The 24495-nt window shown below is 35.6% G+C and overlaps 2 protein-coding genes across 2 annotated transcripts in view; one reads left to right on the top strand and one right to left on the bottom strand.

The window, feature by feature from the left end:
- Window positions 1-7907: 7907 nt before the first annotated feature.
- Window positions 7908-17373, bottom strand: LOC109098031 (STING ER exit protein). The gene is made up of 7 exons (XM_019111666.2): window positions 17145-17373; window positions 13818-13935; window positions 13697-13738; window positions 11723-11867; window positions 11540-11629; window positions 11345-11437; window positions 7908-8164 (listed from the first exon to the last, which is right to left on the bottom strand). Exons 1-7 carry the CDS (start codon window positions 17266-17268, stop codon window positions 8102-8104), a joined length of 675 nt encoding a protein of 224 aa, XP_018967211.1. The 5' UTR covers window positions 17269-17373; the 3' UTR covers window positions 7908-8101.
- A 1586-nt stretch (window positions 17374-18959) lies between these two features.
- LOC109098192 (relaxin receptor 1-like) overlaps window positions 18960-24495 on the top strand; it is a 29709-nt gene continuing 24173 nt past the window's right edge. Inside the window, exons 1-3 of the mRNA XM_042724286.1 lie at window positions 18960-19087; window positions 23257-23385; window positions 24302-24373. Of these exons, the coding sequence (XP_042580220.1) occupies window positions 19033-19087; window positions 23257-23385; window positions 24302-24373 (256 nt within the window). The 5' untranslated portion in view covers window positions 18960-19032. The remainder of the gene's footprint in view (window positions 19088-23256; window positions 23386-24301; window positions 24374-24495) is intronic.

Genomic DNA, 24495 nt, shown 5'->3' with positions numbered 1-24495 from the left:
ATATATATATATATATATATATATATATATGGAGACAATTCATAGCAAATGTGCCATACTTAGGTGTAAGATTTATGCCACCTGGTGGAAAACAAACACTTTTAAAATTAAAATTACATATTACTACTACAACCAGTATAGCTGCAGAGGATCACTCATTTGCTCATCTTGCCACTCTCTGATGTAGGTTTTTTGTTTTTTCACATTTTGTTTCTGGATTTATACTTAGACATCATAAAATCACTATTATAACATTTTTAAAAAATTCCCAAAGTTCAGCGCTGTTTTGTACTGATTATTAAGTAGAAAAAGTTTCAAAAACTCATTTCATCTGCATGAATCACACAAATGACATATTTTGAATTAAAAATTGTGATTTTGCGGCGAGGTGACTAATTTTCATCCTTGTTAACAATCTCCTCAGTTTCTCTTGAATGGAATTCGAAAGGAAGTGATATTAACCTGAATAACTTAGCCCTCTCAGACAACGTTAAATGTTGATTAATTTAATTGATTACAATTAGTAAAATTATAGATTTAGTCTACCAATCTTTGTTTGTTCACTTGGACATTGCTGTCCTCATTTTAATGCATTGCTTTTCTTTTTCACTTTATTTTCTGTTCTGCGAATAACAACTTTTCCCTCCTCTGTTAATTTTGGTCACGTGACTGTACCTCGAAAGGTGAGCAGCTAATATGTGCTCATTTGATTTTAAATTACATATTTGAACTCATGCTGTACCAACAATAGACAAGTGGTTTGGAAAATGGAGGGATGGATAAATTAGTTGCAGGCGCCATCTTCTGGCGAGCTGATATTCTGGAAAATAACACTCCTGCTTGTGTGAAATTTGTTTAATTGTATTCTAAACAAGAACTCGTACCGGGACAATTCATAGTGATGCTCGATTCTTGAACAAATCGTTCTTTTGAGCCAGTTCTCAGGAAGTAACCAGTCGAGCCGGTTCACAAAACCAAACTGAATCAAACTTTAGTTCTGGGTTGATGATGCAAACTCAAAAAGAACCAAATAAGCCGTTTTAACCAACTGTTGAAGTTTGCCGAGGATTACCGAGGTGATGATGAATGAGAGAGATGTAAATAAATGTTACTATAGTTTTTTGTGCATGCAGATATTTTTAGGTTTTTTTAAGCAAAATCAAGGAATTTATAGGTTTATTTTTACTTTATACATGTAGGACATACCCGCGTTTGTGTTTCAATGTCTGTAATGTGTGCTGTAGGAACAAAACTTTGAGGTATTATCTTATCCAAGCTCTAGGCTAGTTGATATTGGTCTGTCTTATTAGACAAAAAGGATCAGCAAATGAAACTGTGACCACAAACACAGTTAACTTACGTGGTTTCATTTCACATCAGTGACAAACAGTGCTGATGTTTAGGGTAAACTGTTACCTGGCTGTCACCATGAATAAAGGCAGGTCGAGGAGACGTGGATACTCGATTTTTGCGTGCGCGCAGCACTGGCTTCTATCTGTAACGGTCTTCGCGAGACGTGTTATGGAGAATGTGATAACCTTATTGAATTAAATCAACACTTTTGTTGTTGTTGTTGTTGTTGTTGTTGTTGTTGTTGTTGTTGTTGTTGTTGTTAAGTTTATGGAGCAAATACTGTAGTTCAGTCCACATGTTGACAGTGAAAACATAAAATGTTAAGTTGAATGAACAAATTCAGAAATTGTAAGTTGTGTCAACTTTTTAAAATATTGATTGAAACAACTAAACTGCGATATATATATATATATATATATATATATATATATATATATATATATATATATATATTATTTACAGTGTAGCAGTGCATGGTGTCTATGAAAATCATCAAAAGAAGGAGAGAGGCTCGTGCTGTCTCGCAGAATTATGATTTAAATGCAGTTGTCAGGCACACAAGAATTAATGCCATGGTCCAAACTTATAGGCTATTAAAACTAAAATAAAATAAAAAATAAAAAATGTTGAAAAGGGGGCACATAAGCCATCTAGTCATAGACCAGGGCAGGTGCTTGGGCATCACTTGGGGTCTATCTGTGTGCATTCCTGATGATGTCCTTTTAATGATGAATATGAAATAAAAAGACACTTGCTTATACAAGACACATTCATGCTCACTGATTTATAAATGACATTACAGCTAATAAAAAGAAATGTACAAATGAAAATAAATAAATAAATAAATAAATATGCATAATTTATTTAATTGATCATATAAAGCAATTATTCCTGCAGCTAAATCATTCCTAATCTTATTAGGGTAGGTAGGCTATGGAATATGTGTGTCAGCTTTAAAGGCTTAGGTTTATACTTTTTCAGTTCAAATATCACTAGTCTCATAGTCTTTCTTTGCTGATGTTTGTCTGGCTGCAGTGACAAAGATAGGCTCTTCCCAGTCTATGATCAAACAGGAGACTCACTAATTAAAGCTGCTTTAGACAGAACCATCCAAATTGCAAACATGAAGAAACTCATGTATGTTGGGCAGTAAAAATCCTCTTATCCCATGTGTGTTTGTTTATGGATGGTATACAGAGCATTTGTTTTCAACCATAAATTCACAATGTAAAAGTTAAAGTAGGGAGCAACTCCTCTAAGACTCAAGGGAAATTAAAAACAAGTCCGCATGCAACACAAATCAGTTCTGCTAGTGAGTTTGTGTTTGTGTCTGAGGAAGAACGAGTCGACTGAGAGAGTTTATTTGTGTTTGGACAGACAGGAAGAGGTTATAGGCCTAAATTGTTTCTGTGAGGTTTTATTTGATGTCTGATATATTGTGATGTTCTTGTTGTTTTATATAATAAATCTATTAATTGTGTATCAGAGAAGCACAGTGTGACTGTGTGTTTGAGCATGGATGTCAGATCACAACTCTCGAGGTGTCTTTGAGGTGCCTGCACCAGCAGAGTATAGGCCTGACAGTCAATGAGAAGAATGTGAATGCTAACAGATACATTTCTACAGCTATTGCTGACTGTAACATGCCGTTTCTTACCTCTCGCTTTTTGTGTAAATTTCTTAATTCTGATTCGCTTTAAAACACTCTTCATTATAGGCTACATTGCTAGACACAGACATTATGATCTTCCTTAGGCTTTCTCCAAATGTTAAACCCATTAAAATGGAAGACTGAGAGTGAAAGCCATTAGAATGTTTTATCTTTCCACGTTATGCAGAAATCTGGCTTCAGTACTAACACTGGAATACAGCTAATCCCTTAATTGTAATCATGTGTTTTTCATTATGATGGCCACTAGAGGGCATGTTGAGATCATAATTTCTAAAGTCTCCACTGATGGTTCAGACATCAAAGGATACAGCTGCTAAATGTCATACAATCTGATAAAATGTAATTAAATGAACTGGCACTGACTTTTCCCTTTCAAATGAAAGCGTAATATTCAGTTACAGAGCTTTTCCTGAGCTCTAAATTCCCAAAGATCATTGCAAATTTCTGTCAAAATGTCCTCAAGCTGCAGGAGCAAAGATCAGAGAGTTTGTTGTTGTTGTTGCGTGAATAGCCGTGGTAACTGCTTATATAGAAAAAATCAGTGTAAATGTTCTAAATTTGTGATGCCTGAAGAAGATAACAGTTTGGGATCGGAACAATAAAATGGTAGGCTTAGGTAGAAAATGATAGAATTGGTATTTTGACCTGAAATAAAATCTTTAGAGGGATCCATCCTCCTCTCTTCTGTGTGTCCGTCATACACATCTGACTGTGCTCAGTCTCTACCGGGAATTTCATCTTTATCTGTTACTGACAGTCTCCACACACATACACACACACACACACCAGGAAACAGATTACTGCATTAATGTTACTGCCCAAGGAAAAGAAAATCAGGTTAAACTTAAATAAACACATAGTACAGCAGCTAGACTGAAGTAACTGATCCAGCACACACCTCAACACTGACTATAAAAATGAAACATATACAATGAAATTTACACTTTTGTTTAGCAAAGATGCATTACATTGATCAAAAGTGACTTGACACTAAAGAATTTTATATATCAAATAAAAAAAAAAATTCTTAGAACATTAAGAAAAAAATGTTTCCACAAAGATGTTAAGCAACACAATTGTTTTCAACATTATAATAATACAATAATTATAACAAATGTTTCTTCAGCACCAGATCAAATTATTAGAATGATTTCTTAAGGATCATGTGACACTGAAGACTGGAGTAATTGCTGCTGAAAATTCTGCTCTGCATCATGGGGAATACATTACTTTTTAAAATATGTTGAAATAGAAACTGAATTGTAATTATATTTTACAATATTACTGTATTTTTATCAAATAAATGCAGCCTTGATAAATGTAGGAGACATCTTTCAAAAACATAAAAAAATTATAAAATACATTATTTTGAAATTAAAAATTTTAATTAAAGAAATGTACATTTGCTCAGAATTAAAGCAATATACGTATATATTGACCTTCTAGCTCGCAGAAACACACCTTTCCCTCAAACCAAAGAACAATTTCTCGCCCCGTCAACACCCATACCGTCCCACATCAACATGCTTATATCTGCACTAACACCTACAACCCCCATCAATAACACACACATCACTGTCAGAGTGAACTTGAGGACTTCCTTTAAACTTTTAAAAATCCCTTGATATTCATGAAGACACTCATACTCCACATCTCTAAACCCTCACACATATAGCCCGTACTTCAATGATTCATGTCACATGCTGTGATAAGTCCACAACTGCGTTCACTATAGAGAACCCTTTAGGAACTTAAATTACTAGCTGGTTGTTAATTAAAAGTTAACAGGGCAAAGTCAATAAGACACACTCTGACTGGAAGAGCCATGGGACACCAGGAGCGAGTGTGTATTAATCTGACTCGCAGCAGCGTCCACTACTGAAAAAGTTCTTGTGGCTTCCTTCTGTCTTGTGTTGGCAGCTCTCCCGAGCCCATGAGGAGAGACAGGCTGGACCGATCCGTGCTCTGCAGTGTGATGTGGAATGTTTGAGCGTGAGATTGTCTTGAGCAGCCATGTGTCAAATTTATTAAACATATCAAGGGCACAAATGAAACACCGGCCCACCGAAGCTGCTGCAGTCTGTTTAAAATGTAGTTCCTTGGAGTTTGTAATTTATTGCGGGATCTTTGCAAGACACCCTTGAAACTGATTAAAATGATCACACATTAACCTTTACCCAAACGCAGGCCTGTAGAACTCTCCTACAGGGAGATTATCCTGTTATATTCATGTCGCATGTCCCGCTGGGTTAAGGCTTGGAAAAATTTGAATATAGGCCTGTGTATTGTTTACTAGCACAGGAAGTGTACACACACTCTCTCATATAAGTGATTCTTTCCTATTTGTGAACAGAATTCACACCTGACGACATGACAAGTCAAGTAATTACTCAAGATCTACTAAATTAAATATCACATCACATCAAAATGCCATCATGGTTTAGCTGTCATTAACAACATACAAACATAATTTGTCTCAAATTATGTACTGTAGAAATTGCATTTTGAACATTTTTGGAATAAAATGGCTGACTCACAAGGCTAATTTTATAACTGCCTTTTGTGTCATAAATACACACAATTAAAAATGTTCACTCTCTTTGCATAAATTGACAAAATTACTGCTTAACTGGAAATGATGTAGAAAAATATTGTTCACAAGTGACATTTACCTCAATTTCTTTTTGTTTTCTTCACGTCATGTCATATTTCATTCTAAGCACACTCTTTATGGACACTTTTCTATAATCAAACACACTGAAATATTTTGATAAAATAACACAAAAATAAAAAGAAATTATACATAAATATATAAATAATAGATAAATAATTTAAAGACAAAAAGTATTTAAATGATTTATTAAGTTTGCCCTCTCTGCTGGATAAAGGTTTACAATGTATAAATGACTTTTGATATAATTCCTATTCCTATTATTATTATTAATATATTTCAAGATGTTATTAATGTAAAATACTAAATCAAGCATTCTATTTAAAATTAAATTTGAACAATTTTAATTTAATAACTGGTGACAAAACAGACAAAGTAGAATCCCAGTGAAAGAGATTTATCTGAAACGTAGACATATACAGGTATATGAATATTTACATATTTAATTGACTATGTTTTAATTAAAGATATGTCATAATAGCAACACTATGAATGACAGGTTAGCCTATAGGTTTTAATGAAAGCAAAGATGTCTTAAATGTACCCTTCCCCCAAGAGTCTAATTTTATCATTTTACTTCAAAATAATAAAATAACTGCAATTTTTACTTCACAATCTAAACACTTTTCTGTCCATAAATCCCTCATTAATAAATAAGGGGGCAGTCGTGGCCTAATGAAAATAGTGTGTATGTGTGTACTACTCACTGCTGTGTGTGTGCACTTGGATGGGTTAGATGCAGAGCACAAGTTCCAAGTATTGGACACCATAGTTAGCCACTTCACGCACTTTCCTTTCCTTAAATATACATTAAAACTTTAATATTCAATACAATGATATAGACTGCTATTTTCCAGAGACATAAGATATGATCAATTAACCTTAAAGCTGTTTCAACTGACTAAATCTTGCAAATTTTGACATTCAAATGAAATGACAAAATGAAACTTAGCGTAAGCATTCATCAGAAGAGCTGAGATTTTGTGTTGTCTGTGATCAAAAGAAGAATTAAAGGGGGGTAGGTGTGTCATCTTACCCTATAAAATGTCTGAAGTTGAAAAAAACGGTCAAGTATGCAGCTGCCTAAAAGCTGCTCACCACCAAAAACTCTTAAGCAACCTGTTTATAAATCAAATAGTGCTAGCTATTTTCTATTACAATTTACAATTTATCAAACTTTTAACACATTTTCTCACTTAAAATAAACAATTTATTCTTCAGCGAGGCATTCACAGCAGAACTGCATGCCTAATTTTTCTCATTACACCCCCAAACAACTGCCAACGCAACCTTTTTACCTAAAAATAGCATCTCTAATTACAGGACAGAAATTTTAAAAAGCATCTAATGAAGACATTTAAAAACAAGCCTTCATTTGCATCTGTTTTTTTTTTTTTGTCCAATTTACAACACCTTTAAAATAATTAGCACTGATGTTCTTGTGTAACTGCTACACTGATTATATTATAAAAATACAAAGATGTCATATGTAGCGTGTAACCCGACACAGAGAATAATCCAGCCTTCCATTCTCCAAACCGCTTATTTATCCTATTTTCCTATATATATATATATATATATATATATATATATATATATATATATATATATATATATATATATATATATATATATATATAAATATATAACAAAAAAAAACAATCCTAATCTAGTCATATTTCAGCAGCAGCTGAGCCCTCGATCTGTTTATTACAGATGGTTTGGTATGATGGCTGTCTAGTATGAGGGGGCGATTAACTGCACCTGTGCAGGTACAATGTCTCACTGGGGTCTGTGCAGGTGTGAAGTAATGCTCATGTACTGTTCACTGATCCAGAATCTGATCATTAATCACGGACCGCACAGGACTGAGAAACACTGGCCCAGCCATACAGATACACACATCTTTCTTCCTGCAGGTGCACATCATCACTCTTCAGAGGTTCTCTAAGAGGTTCTGTCCACATGGCACTTCCAGTGATTTGCTTGATCGATCTTGCTCACAAAACTGAACAGAACAACTGAACTGAACATGTGTGAATGTGGCCATGACACATGCTGGGTTGAAGGACAGTTACACAAAAACGCTACTGCAAACATTACACAAACACAGTAGCCTTGAAATTAAATGTCTGGGAAGCTTAATTCCCACAAACTCGGTAAATGTCTGTATCTAATACAAGATTAAAAAAAAGATGACAGCTGACATAATGAAATTCATTTGTTTTTATTGAATGAAAAATAGCATGAAAATGATTTTTACCATTTAAACATTTTAATAAATCTGTTAAAAAAAACAAAAAAAAACCTTCCCTTCCTTCAACTGCACAAATTCACACACTCTCCAGTAGCTACATGCAGACAACTCATTCATTTGCTCTGTCTCTCTCATTTATACACAATCTTCATTTGAACTGGTTGTCAATGAGAGTTCCCTTCATCTTGGCTTTCTTCGCCTCAAGCTCCGCCTGTGTGGAGAGAAGCAGCATTCAGATTACAAATGAAATGTGATTAAACCTGTTAAAATCAATACCACATTATCATTTAAGTCAGTCACTGATACCACATCCTCTAATTGAACTTTTCTCTGTGGGTTTCAAAAATGGTATATGATAGCCTTACCAGTCACATATTATTCACACATTATTATAAGCAACTGTCATTATTTTTCTTTCAAAAGAATGTCATTCATGTACAAATCACATTAACAGAGTCTGTGTGAGTGTGTGCAATAGCTAAAACTAACTGCAAAAAGAAACTCAGCATATCCCGCAGTCTTACTCTTGCCTAGATCTGCAAAACTCACTCTATTCCTCTCAGCTGCAGTTTTAATATCATGTCCAGAAATTCCCAGAGTGAAGTTCTATAGCTCAAATGGACTTGAGTTATGGGTTTTGTGTGTCTGCACAGCAAGTGTTTCAAACTAAATGGGAACAAGGAAGTTCTCTGTCCGTCCCCTGCAATCCATATATACATATGTATATGTATGTGTGTGTGTGTGTGTGTGTGTATATTTGATTTGATATGTTTGATAACTGGCCGCACTTGAAAATAAAGCCCACAGTGACCATGTGCTGAATGCATCTCTCACATACTGGCAAAGGAGTATACTTTAAAGGCTTGTGCACTCAACTGTTTGTGAAATGGAACTTTTTGCTTGCGTATCCTACCCCTCTCATTCGGCACAAGTCCATGAGCGCTGATGTTTGGTTCACTGTATTTTATTTTGATAAAGTACCAACTGTGCTGTCAAAATAGCAATGCTGGAACTGATGTGTTTTGTGTGTGTGTGTGTGCACACGCCGGTTGCAACAACTGTTTCCTTATACCAGCAGAATCAACTTTAAACACTTATTGCCTTATTAATAATGCATCACCGTATAAAGGTCTGCTTTTATTTGTGTAGACTCACAATGAAAACAAAACATTGTGCTTTTGTAAAATAAAGAAATCAAATAGGATGTCGCTTTCTGCCATTTGAGTTTCCTTTCTGTGAACAAATTAAGCGTGTCAAAAAAATAAACTGGAACTCAGCATATATAGGCTATGTTACGTGTCACACTTTTTTATCCCCTTGTTTATCTGTAAACTAAATCAAATATATTTCAAGAATTTATTCCTTGTATGTATACATGCACTGCAGATTATATATATTTAACATAATATAATAATATTTAGTATTTTCACATCTAGGTGGAACAATTTGTAATTTGTACTACTGTCTGTTCAAAATAAATGAAAAGAAACCGAGCATAGTAAAAAAAAATTTTCTGTTATACTGAAATCGTATCGAACTGTGACCCCCAAACCAAGGTACGTACCTAACCTTAGTTAACCTTATAATAAATATATATATATATATATATATATATATATATATATATATATATATATATATATTTAAAATATAAGGGCTGATAAGCGATTAAAATGTTTAATCTAATTAATCGCAAAATTATCAGACATTACTCCCAAAAGATAATTTAAAGTCATTGTTGTGTAAAGCATCAAACAGACATTACAAAAAGTAGCTTCAGCAAGAAATATTTTGTGTGATTGAACATAAAAATGTATTACATATACTCTTTTGGACCATGAGGGTGAGTAAATGATGACAAAATGTTCATTTTTGGGTGGATGAACCCTTTAATAATTATTATTATTATTATTATTATTATTATTATTATTACTATGGAAATATGAAATTATTTCTTTAATGAAATGATACCCTAAATAAGAAACTAAAACTGGCAGTTGGTAACAGTAAATGTCTTAATGATTAAGTCATGGAGTCATTCATTCATTCATTCATTCATGTGATTGGTTCAAATGGCTGATTCATTCAGGAGTGAAGTAAATGGTTCTCTTTGTGAATGGTCCATTGAATCATTAGGCTTGTTCGACTTGAAGCGGATAGTAACCATCAGACGGATCGGTGTGTGACATCAAAGTACCGCGAGAGCAATTAGAGAGCAGACGACTCTGCATGCTTTTTAATCGCTCTCACGGTACTTTGATGTCATACACCAATCTGTCTTTGCAGCGCCACTTCATATCCAATGAGCCTAATGGTTCCCCCAATTCGTTCAAAACGTGCATTAAGAAGTGAAATCCCGCTGTGTGTTGCTCGAAGACGAACAGTTCTGCTTTGTCTTTATATTTTCATTGGGAAAATTGAGCAAAACAGACAACATTGTGTCTAAAATAACAGAATATTTACTTCTTACTTACTGAACTGTTGTATAAGATCTGTATCACATTTGCACTCGTGGGATATTACACTTATTGCACATGTGATATTGCTTAACAATATGATGTAAACATGAGACAAAAACTCAAACGGACATTTTGTCCCATATCTTGAATTTTAGGGACATTCTAACTATGTTCTCTAGGCTCCATCGCGCAGTGAGTTGTTGCCCTGCCTCATGTTTGTAATCAAGCAACTGTATGAAATGTCAGATGACACACATAGGTCTGGGGCGGGGCAAGTTTTTTTAAATGATTTTAACACGTTATTTTTCACCATAATTAGTTTCAACAAAAAAATGTAAGCTGGAAACTGCTTTTGAATTGTAATAACTTTTCACATAAAAAACGTAATTTTAAACAAAATAAACAAAAACCATGTTGTGATTATCATATGAAGTTAATTTAGCAAACAATCTGTCTGACTGAATCAAAACGAAAACTTTTGAGCTTATTGTTCATGAATCAAATCACACTATTCAAGTTGATATTAACTATGTTTGATATTGAGTGCAGCTAAAAAAGACAACACAATTTAAACAAGTTTTCTTGCTGTTTTACAGGACACAGTTTTTAACAACAAGTAAAAAAGGGCCTCAATCTGTGTTCATGACCTGGCTTCAGACTGGCCTGATGTGTGTTTACAGTGTGACTCAAGAACTTGTGTGTGCTTATCTCCACACTTTTTAAATAATCAAATACAAGCCCTCAGCTGCTTAACCAACCCACTTTAAAGAGCTGCCAAGGTAAATAAGATTAAGAGTTTGTGTGTGTGTGAGGGGTCTCTGTCATCTTGAACTCTAAATTCATTAGCTGTTGCAGACTATATTAAAGTTTCAATCTGCCTGAAGCATGAATGCACATTGCCTTTTCTTTCATCTTCCTGTGTGTGCTCTTACCAGTTCCTGAAGTCGTCTCTTGCTCATTCCTTTCCTCTCCAGCTGTTTCTCAATCACTTTGGCATTCTGGGCATAGGAATCCGCCACCTCCCGCTGTAGGATAAATCAATCACAATCAATCACAGCTCTTCGACAATGAGAGATAATGTAAGGGATGAGTCAGGCCAGATAGGCAGCTGATGAACTTAAACTCACCGCTTCAATCTCTTCCTCTTCTTCATCGATCGTTGAAACCGTAACAGAGCTGAACTTGCCCATGTCTTTGGTGCGTTTTGTCATCATAACCTACAATGCATACAAATGCATATTACACAAACTTGTTCACCTCATATTCTGCAATTCTCTCACATCTTTTCGAATGAAAACGTGGTGTCTTACCCTGACTTTCTTCGGCGTCTCTTGTTTCTGGCTGTATACGCTTGTGTTGCCAAATCCCTGGCCGAACTTCACCAGTGCTCCATCCACGATGAACGTCACTGGAGTGCTTTTCATCTGATGCTGATAGAACAAGAGCAGACCACACCTACACAGAACAAAAAAAAAATTATTTTTCAAAAAACACATTAAAAAACAGCTGATTTCTCAAACTTGAGACACTTTCAGTGTTGATTTATGAGAAAAGACAGATTAGCTGATTTATGCCCTGCTCACACTGTGCGATTTTGGCCCCGATTTTGGTCGTCTGAGACAAATTTTGAAAATCCTAAAAGATTCCTATAATCCTAGGCTAAAATCTGTAGTCTTTGATCATTAGTTTGACATGTTCTCTGACAGCCGATTAATGGCCGTTGCGATCAAATTTGACCTCCGACAAACTTCTGGCAGTGTCAGAAGATTTGGCGCACAGTCCTGCAGTGTGACATCTCCTACGACGAACGTCAAACTGTCTTTGTAGTTCAAGACAAGCCATGATCAGAATTACTGCTAGAGATTTCTTCTAACCACATAAACTCCGGCGCTCCCGTCCTCCGCTCACTGAATTCATAGGATAAATAGTCTTTGCTATGATAAACACCAGTTGCACTGCTGTTTTCATGTGGGTGTGTAGTGCTGCTTGCACTATTCTTCTTAAATACGCCGGTATTACCGCCATTCATATACTTTTAATGATAGCCAATATTATCGCAATCACTGAACGTGTATGAGTTGATCATGTAGAGCTATGGACAAGTTTTCTTGCGCGCACCCGTTTTTAACGCATCTTGACTGTCGTACAGACTGACATTAATGACAACTGAGATTCCACAGTGTGACATGATCATCATGTTCGTACAGTCTGACAAGTACAATCCTAAAGGACTTTAAAAAAAAAAAAAAAAAAATCGCACAGTGTGAGCCCGGCTTTAGACAGTAATCAAACTTGCTAAAAATTCTGAGATCACACATAATTAGCATATTTCACAAGCAAACAGCCACTGCTGCCACTTAGCTTCTCTAAGCCTTGACGTTAGCCTCATGGCACAGCATGACAGAGTCGTCATGGTGACACTGGAAACTTGGGACTGACTGTTGTGCATGCTTATTTAAGGGCAGGAGATAAGATGACTGGAAAAGACCACGGTTTTCATGACTGAGTCATAAATTGAGAGATTAAGGACAGTTATGCATCATCCTGAAGGGGATTATTCATGACTACATTATATAGTATATTACAAACCTGCTAACCAAATAAATAAATAAATGGACATGGAATATTCATTCAATCATTTTATTACACTTCTGTTCAAAAGTTTGGGGTGCTGAGATTTTTTAATATTTTAAAAGAAGCCTCCTATGTTCACCAAGGCTGCATTTACCAAAAATACAGTAAAAACAAAACTATTGTGAAAATTACTATTTAAAGTAATTATATTACTACAATGTAAAATAAATGTCTATTATTTTAATATACTTTTAAAAAAAAAATCCTGTAATGGCAAAATAGAATTTTCTTTAGTGTAACATGATTCTTCAGAAATCATTCCAATATGCGGATTTGGTGCAAACATTTATTATTATTATCAGTGGTTTTTGATCAATTTTATGCATCCTTGCTGAATAAAAACACTAATTTAAAAAAATAAATAGATCTTAATGAACCAAACTTTTGAATGATACTGTATGGTGAAGTTTGACCATTAGCCAATATGAAATACTGGCCACAGAATGGTCCGACGGACTAATCAAATTCAAGTATTCCAGAGAGTCATAGCTTGTAATAACTTATTACTCAATAAACTGTATGCAATAACCAAGTGATGTATAATTGTGTTTGTATGTAACATGTAGCATGGTGTAGAGTTTAATATCACATATTCTGTATGCCTGCTGTATCTTCTGTGCATCGTGAAATGAGTATGCAGGCTTACTTACTTCCCACATTTTTTCCGAAACTGTCTTTCGATGCCCTCTGACCTGCAAAGAGACATACAGCGGTTAGTGAATCTTAATCAATGTCTCAATGAACAACACAAACCTACAGAAAAACACACACCTTTTCAAGTACACCGACTCATCTTCCTCCACGTTGCAGAACTTGTGGGCGTGTTTTGCTGCATCAATCACTCTGGCTTTGTCCCGTGGTCTCATGGGTAATTTTTCTATCTGACAGTCTAAAAAAGAACACATGAGCTTTATTATCTCTCTCTTTACTTCTAACACAAAGCACACACACTGCAGAGCCAACAGACAAAACCTACTCTTGTAAAGCAGAAAGGTGATGCCTTATTGACCAGTATGATCTCATTGACCTTTCCTTGTAGATATCATCCAGTACATTAAGATGTCTGCAATATTAGTCTTTACTGATTGTACATAATGCTGTATTATGCCATACCATACACTATCCTTAAAAAATTGTGTTTCATTAAGCCTAGACTAAACCATAATATAATATTTATATTAAACCAAGTGTATATCTGCTGAATGAAAAATTTTGACATTTAGACAGATTCTGGAACAGGACTCAGATGACACAGATGCTCCTGTGCTTTGGAATGGCCAAAAAACCTAAGCATCTCATATCACGTCCACGGGCCAAAGTAGAGGACAACACATTTGGAAGCGCCAGGCGTATAAAATGACACCTATCCTACAATATTCACAGCATAAGGGAGGCTGAGTGGGACAAAGCCCTGTTGTGTGAAATATCAGTTTGCCTGCTCTAAAAGCATTTCCCTGTTCACAGTCACACAGTCAACTGAGTTCAGGTGCAGACACATAATGTGTGAGGATAACACAGTGAGGTTAGAGAACAAATCTGAACAGTGTTAAGGATTTGATTCAAACTAGGGATGAACCGGATGTTCGACAACCGAAATTATTCGGCCGAATCAGCGAAAAGGCCGAATAAATTGTACAGAACAATGACGTGACGCGGAGAGCTCCTGGAGAGCTACCATCCTGCAGACTTCAGTTCCAACCCTGCTCCAACACACCTGTCTGTAATTATCAAAAAATTACACACACACACACACACACACACACACACACACACACATATATATAATGGAAATAATTATTACAACAGTTCTATTAATGCATTTATTGTAACATTTACACATACTGTTCAGACTGGGATCTATAATATTTTCTAATGTTTTAAAAGAAGTCTCTTCTGCTCAGCAAGGCTGCATTTATTTGTACAGTAAAAAATACATGCCTGATTCAAGAAAGGGGTCTAAAAAATGGCCAAAAAATAATATTTTACTAACTTATTCAATGTAAGTTAAGTTGTGTTTTATTGGTATAATGTTTGCTAGAATGTTAAAAAAAAAAAAATTCATGTTAAGTAAATATTTTTAAATTGTTGTTTTGTAAATATTTTTTTTTCTTTGAAAAGCAAGACAAAACATTGAAAATCACATTTTGACTTTTAAATTTTTGCAATGGTGAAAAAAATTGGCAAAACTGTAAAAAAAAAAAAAAAAAAAAAAAAAAAAAAAACTAACAAAAAAAACATGAAAACCGTGTTCGGCCCAGTGTTTCATTTTATTCAGCTTCGGCCAAGTATTTTCATTTCGGTACATCCCTAATTCAAACCATTTATTTGAATCATCTAAATCAGTAAAAAAAATTGCTTTCAGTGTCCCTTTCAACTGTCACAATCTTATGCCAGTAGGTGGTGACAAGTGACTGTCTTTATGAATGAGCCATTGAATCATTTACTGAGACAAAAAAAAAAAAAAAAAGAGTCATTTAGATTTGAAAGCAGCAATATGATAATATACTGATTTATAATACAGCTGCATGATTAGTCATTAAAAGGTCACAGTCTTGATTCAAACACCCACACGATATTATTTTTATAATGAATTAAAAAAATTTAGAACAAAAAAGGTCACATAAAAGAAATAGTGCAATCAGTTGGATGTAGCACAGTACTCATTTAGTAAATGTACAGCTAAACAGATGTGTTTTGAGTCTGCATTTAAAGTGCCCTATATGGGTAATGAAAGGTTCATATTTTGGTTTTGGGAGTCCCCAACAACAGGTTGACATGCATGCAAGGTCAAAAAACACTTTCATTGTCTTTAAATATGCATTTATTTTTTTCATTTTTTGCTCAATAACTCCCAAACGATTTGTTTAACGATTCAATTTTTCCAAACTCCTCATATTTGAGTGACACTAAACTGCTGTGATTGGTCTCATGACCCAGTCTGACGTGATTGGTCTACTGCGTGCAGGCATGTCAATAACAGAGCACCCATCACCATAACTCCACAGGAATCTGCTACTGTGTTTGAGGGAGGAGAGGTTCAAGTTTTCCCGGGTCTGTGCGCACAACAAGTGGGCGGGCATAAATATGCTAATGTTTCAGTTTGACGTCACCTTGAAACAGCTAAAGAGACATTTTAAAAACGACTCGTTTTCTTGACTCGGAGTCGACTCTTTCTTTTGAAAGACAATAACTTTATACACTTTCATATTTAAAACTTTGCAGGATGTTTTTCATTGACTTAGAGCTGTGTTACACACTGCATGAAAGGTAATTTTCAAAAATCCATAATAGGGGCACTTTAAATGATACTGTTTCAACGCATCTGATCTCTTCTGGAAGCTGGTTCCAACTCAGAGTGCCATAATAGCTTAAAGCAGACTTCACTTATTTTGAGCGCACCCTTTGTATTTCTAACTGACTTGATCCTAATGATCTGAATGGTCTGTTTTATATTCAGTAAGCATATCTGCAATGTATTGAGGCCCTACACCATTGAGTGATTTATAAAGGAGCAATAATATTCAATTCTAAATAAAACTGGAAGCCAAAGTAAAGACCTGAGGACAGGTGATATTATGTTCACATTTTCTGGTTCTAGTCAGATTACTGAAAGCAGCTTTCATCGGCTGTCTAATGGTCTTTTTGGTAAGTCTGGTGAGGAGTCCATTGCAATAGTCCCCACTTCTGGTGATAAAGGCATGAACAAGTTTCTCAATACTTGCAGTACTTTTGAGATGATCTGTTCAAAAGCCCTGACTCGTTTTTAACTGAAACACCAACAAATCTGCACTCCGGGCCTAAACAACCCTAAACTTTCCATAAACTCCTATTACTTTTGTTTGTTTGTTTGTTTGTTTGTTTGTGTGTGTGTGTGTGTGAGTGAGAGAGAGAGAGAGAGAGAGAGAGAGAGAGAGAGAGAGAGAGAGAGATCCTGATCCTGTTATAATCGGTGACGGAACATGGGACGAGATTATATTAAGCACTGGAAACACGTTGATTAAACTTAAGTTAGTCTGATAGCTGGTGACTGTTCGCTCAATGTAAACAGTGAATTACTGGAGGGCTGCGACCATGACTGTTGAAACTTGGGCTACTCACCCAGAACAAGGACCATCTGGCCACAAAGGCAGTAATACACGTGCAGAGGTTTCTCCCCGTCGTCATACTCCTCCCTGTCACGGGTGTCCGAGCACACCACACTCCGAGAAACCACTTTGGGCATATTTAATCTTCGTTTACTTTCTTTTTAAATACAGAGCGTGTTTTCAGGCTTGTTTACTCCCCTGTTGTCGCCCGGTGATGACGTCGCACGGTTCTGTGACGTTAGGGAGACCCGCGCATCTTTGGCCTGGTTTCCTCTGGATGGCGCTGTAGATGTTAAAAAAAGTGCTAGAATCGTGCGCGGAAAATCTTCTGTCTGTAAACTGGATATGAGTAATGACATAACAATAAAACACAGATTAAAGTGAGTTCTAACGATGAGAGAAGGCGTTTTCGCTGATATTGTGAATTATTTATTATTTGTTATTATTACTACTACTACGAATAGCTATATATTCAAATTTATATTATAAAAGAGCTTTTCTCACACTCAAAGCATTTAATAATTTATTGAAACAACTTAAGGTGAGGCATTCCTTGAAAGCTATAGGCAGAGCATTCCATAATCTAAGGCCATGATACAGGGGTGTCCAAACTCAGTCCTGGAGGGCCGGTGTCCTGCAGAGTTTAGCTCCAACCAACACACCTGAACCAGCGAATCAAGGTCTTTCTAGGCATACTAGAAACTTCCAGGCAGGTGTGTTGAGGCAAGTTGGTGTTAAGGCTAGATGGCATACAGCAAAAACTACTGGGCATGCGCACATCAATATAGCAAATTTTTTTCTCACACTGTACAACAATAATTAGCCTACTAGCTACTTTTGCATTATTGTAAGGGGTAGGTTTAGGGTTGGGGTAGGTGTAAACATTAATAAAACACAATCTAATAGGTAGAAAATTCAATTTATTGTTAGCTTCCGGTTTTTGTTGTATCCTTTCTATCCACAACCACAAGTTGGCGCTAAACTCTGCAGGACACTGGCCCTCCAGGACCGAGTTTGGACACCCCTGCTATAATAGAAATAATATGGCCTCTGTGAAGACACATCTCTGTATTGCATGGCTATATTGTAGGTTGCCCATTAGTCCAGCTACTTGGAAGTTATGTTTACTTTATCCTTGAAACAAGTGACTTTTTAATTTGGTAACGATGTCTTATCCTCATCTTGAGAGAATCACTCAACTTAATTCATTACCCATCTAATTTTATTCCTCATTTTTACTTTATCTCGCTTAATTGCGTAATTAACGTTATATTACTTATTTATTATTTGACCATTTCTTTTTTTATTTAGCACTCCTAATTTATGTTATTTTATTTTTTTATTATTTGTATTTCTTTTTGTAATTTTGCTTAAGTACGTTGCATGATTTCTCTTCACACACAGCTAACATTGACAGTGCAAATTTTCTGGATTTTCTGTCAGTGATTCCTGCTAATTTAGAGAGATCTTCACCATATAGTAGTTTTTGTAATTTATAATGAATAAAAGACAACCTTAGTGTTTCTGCCTCTTACAACAGACAAATATACCCATGCATATTTCTGTTGTCAACATTAAAAAGACTCCCTACCTTACAAAGTCTTAACAGCAAAGTAGCAACAGGACACCTTAAATAATAGACAGAGCATAGTTTTCCTTACGCAAGCACACAAGTGTGTGTTAGGAATCATGTTTGTTGGAGACAAGAGTATGTCTCCATGTCCAAGTGCTATCTCTGTAATATAGATGTGAGTTTCTCCCTCTCTCTCTCTCTCTCTCTCTCTCTCTCTCTCTCTCTCTCTCTCTCTCTCTCTCTCCGTGTGTGTGTGTCTCCATGCTCAGATCAGCAACTAGCAGCCTAGGAGATACACACTCTCTTGTCTCTCAGAGCACCACGCATCATGCTACCTCCTCTCCTCCTTTCCTCTCTCTCCTTTTCCCTTGCTTTTCTTTCAGGTAAGACCCACTTCTGTTTTTTTACCCTGTCTCTTCATCCCTAACTGTATCTCACATGGCTTCCTCATTCTGAACACAGGTAACCACAGCTATATCTGTGGTCTCAGGAGATACTCTCAAGCATTGCTGTCCTCTGCTTGCTATTTTCTCCCTTTCATTCCATAAATATAGTGTTTGTGGTGGACTTAATACTGCTTGAAGAATATGTAAATGATTACCTGTGCAGATGAATGAGAGAATGAATCATCTGTTGAATGAGCCGCTCTGTTAGTTAATGAGTTGCACTTTTCAAAGAAGCTTTATCAGTATGAGTCAAGAATGGTTTTATAAATGTAAAAGAATGAATATAAATGCTTTTTACAATGTAAATGAGCTTCAGTCAGTTGGATCTGCCTTTCGGGATCAGACCTTTTAATTAATGTAATTAGAGGTTTTATATTAATGCCTGTCAGAATTATGCTGGTAAGATCTTGTGAAATACTGATGGAATGCTGGTTCTCCATTTATCTGGCACTTTTGTGAAGGAATAGTCTGCAAAAATGACTTGCACATATGCATTTTTAATTTTAGTTTTAGTGTTTGTAAAGAAGTGTTTGATGATCCGGTACAGTATGTGCATCCTGTGAGTTTTCCATGTCGCTTTTATAGATATGCTGAAATTGTTTGGTCTTTTTTCATTATGAGAAACTCAACCTGTTTTAGATCAGATGGTGAATATAAGAGTATCTCCTAAGACAGGTGAAAATGTGTGTGTGTGTGTGTGTGTGTGTGTGTTTGTGTGTTTGTGTGTGTGTGTGTGTGTGTGAGTGTGTGTGTGTGTGTGTGAAAGAGAGAGAGAGAGAGAGAGAGAGAGAGAGAGAGAGAATGAGAGGGTGTGTTGAATTATTAAGGAGAAGAAGATTGATGGACGCAGACACACACATGCAAGAACACACTCTGTGCAAAATTCCCCAAGGTGCCTGAAAGCAACACCATATTTATTCACTTGTCAGGAGATTTTATATTCTGTAATATGACCTTTAGCATCTCTCATGATCCATAATCTATAGTCTTTTGGGTCATGGACAGACACAAGTATGAATCAAGAATTCAGTGTTCTCTCAAGGAATGGAGGATGTACGTATCAGTGCTTATATTGGGCAGAATTTTATTATCGGTTTAGCCCTATGTTTATACATAGTTATCTTGTTCATTTTTCTTTTTGGAAGATTACATATGTTAATAAATGCTAAATACATCTGTAGATGTTTCACTTTTCTTTTGGGGTTTAACATGACCTTCTAAAACCATTAATCAGTTGCGGAGTCTCTGCTTAGAGAACAGCAGATTATGTTCTTTGGTATTTAGAAATCTTGTTTGATGAGGTCATTTCTTATACCTGTCTCCAGAAGAGCACATAGAGTTTATGTTTGTATTTTGAAGAAGGTTTTTTTTTTTTATGGTAGCATCTGACTTTAAATTACTTCATAACAGTTAATTAGCCTTGAAGGTAGGATGAATTCTTAATAGATGCCTGTACTAGGGCAAAGAGTAATGAGTCATACATGGTAGAGGAGCATGAAGTGTGTGTCCATGAGCAGAATGTGGTCGTTTGAAAATAATCTCATTCATACAATTAAATGGCAAAAGAAACTGATAAACAAGTAGTTTCCATGTTGAACTCAGCCTCAACCCAGAAATACGCTGAATTGAGCAATTTAAAATTGATCATACTCTAAGGTCATAATATGAACATTTTAGATGTAGATATAGGTACAAGGTTGTCTCTTTGTTGGATACTGCCCCCATGGCAAACACATTTTTTCCACATTTTTTATGACTGTGGGTCAAAACAGTTGAACTGAATTACATGTATCTCCCTTAAGGGGATAAACTAGAGAGAGTTAGCTTCTGGACTGCATGAGTGTGTGTGATATAGAGAGAGCGTGGCAAACACACCTTTCAGTTTCAGAGTCACACATCAAGTTGAATTTCTTTTTCTTGTCTCACACATCTTCTTAGTTATGGTGAAAAGTTGATCATGCAGAACATCTGTGCATGTGCAAGCAGATGTGTTTTAATTTGTGCCTGCCTGTGTTTGAGAGATTTCAAGAAGGAAACACCAGAGTGTGAAGGTTACAGTGCTGGAGAGGTGAGCTAATTGGGTAGTGCGCAGTTCAGGGTAGATGGACTTATCGTATACATGACTGACTTACTGTCTGATAATGATGGCAGAGCTGTGAGTATATTGGCAAGGTATTCAAGAGGATTATTCAAGTGTTTACGTGTGTGTGAATGATGGAGAGAGGCCCTTAGATTTGATGGGGATGTGTAGAGGTGTCTGTGCTACATGACAGCAGCTCCCCGGAGCTTTCACATAGACCAACCACTGCTTTATATTCATCCTGCAGACAGAGAGAGAGAGAGTCCATTGACTAGAACATAGCGTAGATGAAAAGCAGAATGAGGAATGTGGGATGGACAGTGACTAAAGGTTTCTGTCAAAGAGTCGAAGAATGAAAGCAAATGAAATACCACTGTTTTCTATGATGTCATCAAGACTATTGTCAGGGGGAGACTAAATTGTCTTGTTCCGGGCCGTGATGAGAAGGACTCACGAAGACTCTATGGTATATCATACTCACTCTGGGCTAAAGGAATCTTACCCATAAATATTTTATCCCAGACTGTATGTATTTTAACGGTGACCCAGCACCAGAAATGAGTTACAAAGAAGTGAATTAATAAATGAAGAGATCAATAGAACACACTACACGCACTCTAAATGTTTTTGCAACATTGGAAAGTAGTGTACAGTTAAAATTAATGAAATAAATACTGCATAAATAAATATGAAGAAAGTGGCATAGATTAGTGGTTCTCAACTGCTTTAGAAGTTCTCAACTGCTTTAGAAGTTTTTCTCAGATTATAAGATATATATTCATAGTTTTATAACTATTTCATAATGAAGTGCTCATAAGTTCATTTAAAAACAGTAATTAAAAAAAAGAATTGCCTTACATCCTGATGTATACAATAATATAAACACGATCATGTTCTTCAGTCACGTATCGGCAGATATTATCCTCCAGATGTCTCACGCTGTTATTCAATTTAAAAATTTTAGATAAACCTGAAGCAATGGAAACTTCTCCTAAGTCCAAATGCAAATGCAAAAAAAAAAAAAAAACCTGTCTGAGTACCCCGCTGAGTTTTGAGAGCTTAGAGAGCTTTTACTTTAAGAGCTTTATAGAAATACTAAATTTATTTTCCTCGCATGATTCCAGTTCAATAACTTTTTTTTTCAATATATTGTAATCCTGGCTGGTAGACATTTGTTGTGTTACTTTAATAGGATCTTTTATTGAAAGTAGCAGATACAACTGGTTTGAAGCCTGTTCATTGGTAGGGGTTGCATATCTCAGGTTTGAATATAAAGATTTACATATTAAAAACTGATTATAAGGTAAGATTTCACGCTTGTTCAGAACCTTACATTTCTGAGGTGTTACATCACAGCTGCAGTGTCCTTTAATGTCATCGGTTTGAGACATACAATGTGATGCTGTCATGAGGCTGAGAGGTCACGCGAGTGGTGGCAGGGTTACCACTAACCAACCTAAGTCTTCCATCAGTCACGTGACCTACCTGCATCGTGAACTCTGACCTCCAGAAGTGCAACGAAAGGGACGACAACGGCATCATTTCTAAGCAGCAAATACACTGCAACAAGACATGTTTGGCCAGGGATCTGATCTTTTATACATGTTTATTTGCCATTTAAAGATGTGTATGTACTTATGTATCTCTCATATACCACATCCACAAAAAAGACAGCTGGAAGGTGAACACTGAACAAACAACATGTACAATGCTGCAAAACAGGCAAGATTAAAAAAAAAAAAACAAGGTCAGGGACAGGGACTCATTCAGTGTAATGTGATAAATAAATCTATTTTGCTGCTTGATTGATTAAGTCAGGACTGTTTGAAATGCGGCTGGATTTTATTAATTCTGGTAAACATATTCACAAATTTGCATGGCAATTGTATTTATTTATGAGTTATTCTGGGTTTCTTCCTGACAGAAATAAAAATGTACTTCACTTAGTCAAAACCTAAAGCCATATCTGAGCAGATGTTGGCATTACCTTGTTTCTGTTAATGGATGTGTTTGTGTGTATATGTAGATTCTTCAGGTTCTGATATGTGTCCATTGGGTCAGTTTCCGTGTGGGAATCTGTCAGTGTGTTTGCCTCAACCACAGCACTGCAACGGGCAGCAGGACTGTCCTAATGGAGCAGATGAAGAAAACTGCGGTAAGACTGAGGGCAATACATACGGACAATAGATTGTATAGAAATGCATGCACACTAATGCAAGTGTGCAGAAATTTCCACATTATGTTGTCATTAACACACACACACATGCTCAGCTATGTGTGTGTAACATAATACATTACATTATACATTTTAGCTAATGTAATCAGACTACTTTTTGATTTAAATAGGATAATCTCATACATTATTGATATAAAAATACAGAGAGTAAGAAAATATATTCCATTCGTTGTAATTAATAACATGAAGTGTTTTAAACATTACGTTACTTCAAGGTTTCCCAAACTGGAGTTTGTAAATGAACTGTTTGGGCTTCATGAGTTTAATGAAAAGCTAATAAATAATTAAATCATAAAAATGGGAAATTAAAAAAAAGTGATTTTAGAATAACTTAAAAATAAAATGTCTAATTTGCCATGTGACCATTAACCAACAGAGAACCATGAACATGCAAATGTGATACTTAATTATAAACATATTTATTTTAAAATCAAAGCAAGCAAATATATTAGGTGAAAGATGTTCAGATGACAGAAACGTTTGGTAATGCCTACATTACATGTAAACAAGAAAAAACGTGAATTTGAGTATTTTCAAATGTGAATGACTGAATGTGAATATACTGAATGTATATAAGCGGTAGGCTATTTTAAAAAGGAACATTTAAAAAATTAAAAAGAGGAATTAGGGAGAATCAATAAATTATGAATAATTTATTCCTATTGTGTGATATGTATTCATGTAATCAAAAAAAGTAACTGTAGTCTGATTATGATACATGTAATCAGTTACTACCCAGCTCTGCACACATGCACACAGAAATATGAATATTCAAAATACATAAGTGACAATATCAGAATATGTGTGTGTGTGTGTGTGTGTGTGTGGGTTGCAGTGGATAACAGTGGTTGGCCCCATCTGTTTGATGCCTTCATGAAAACAAGGGTCCAGGAGTCGAAGGAGTGCAGTAAGTATTCTCACTTGTCCTCCCTCTTTTCCTCTTCGCTTGTTGTATCTTTCTCTGTCTGTATTGCTTTGAATGTATCTGTGAAATTTTTAAGGATAAACATGCAAAAAGACTAGATACAC

The sequence above is a fragment of the Cyprinus carpio genome, chromosome B5 (assembly GCF_018340385.1).
Source record: "Cyprinus carpio isolate SPL01 chromosome B5, ASM1834038v1, whole genome shotgun sequence".
In the NCBI taxonomy this organism is placed as follows: domain Eukaryota; kingdom Metazoa; phylum Chordata; class Actinopteri; order Cypriniformes; family Cyprinidae; genus Cyprinus; species Cyprinus carpio.
This window is presented reverse-complemented; position numbering and strand designations above follow the sequence as displayed.

Excerpts from the sequence above, each read along its gene's own strand:
- LOC109098031 (XM_019111666.2), bottom strand. The coding sequence starts at position 17,268 with ATGCCCAAAGTGGTTTCTCGGAGTGTGGTGTGCTCGGACACCCGTGAC. Across the intron at positions 11,630-11,722 it reads AGACGCCGAAGAAAGTCAGG|GTTATGATGACAAAACGCAC; the intron begins GTAAGACACCAC and ends TATGCATTGTAG. Across the intron at positions 11,438-11,539 it reads AAGAGGAAGAGATTGAAGCG|CGGGAGGTGGCGGATTCCTA; the intron begins GTGAGTTTAAGT and ends TTTATCCTACAG.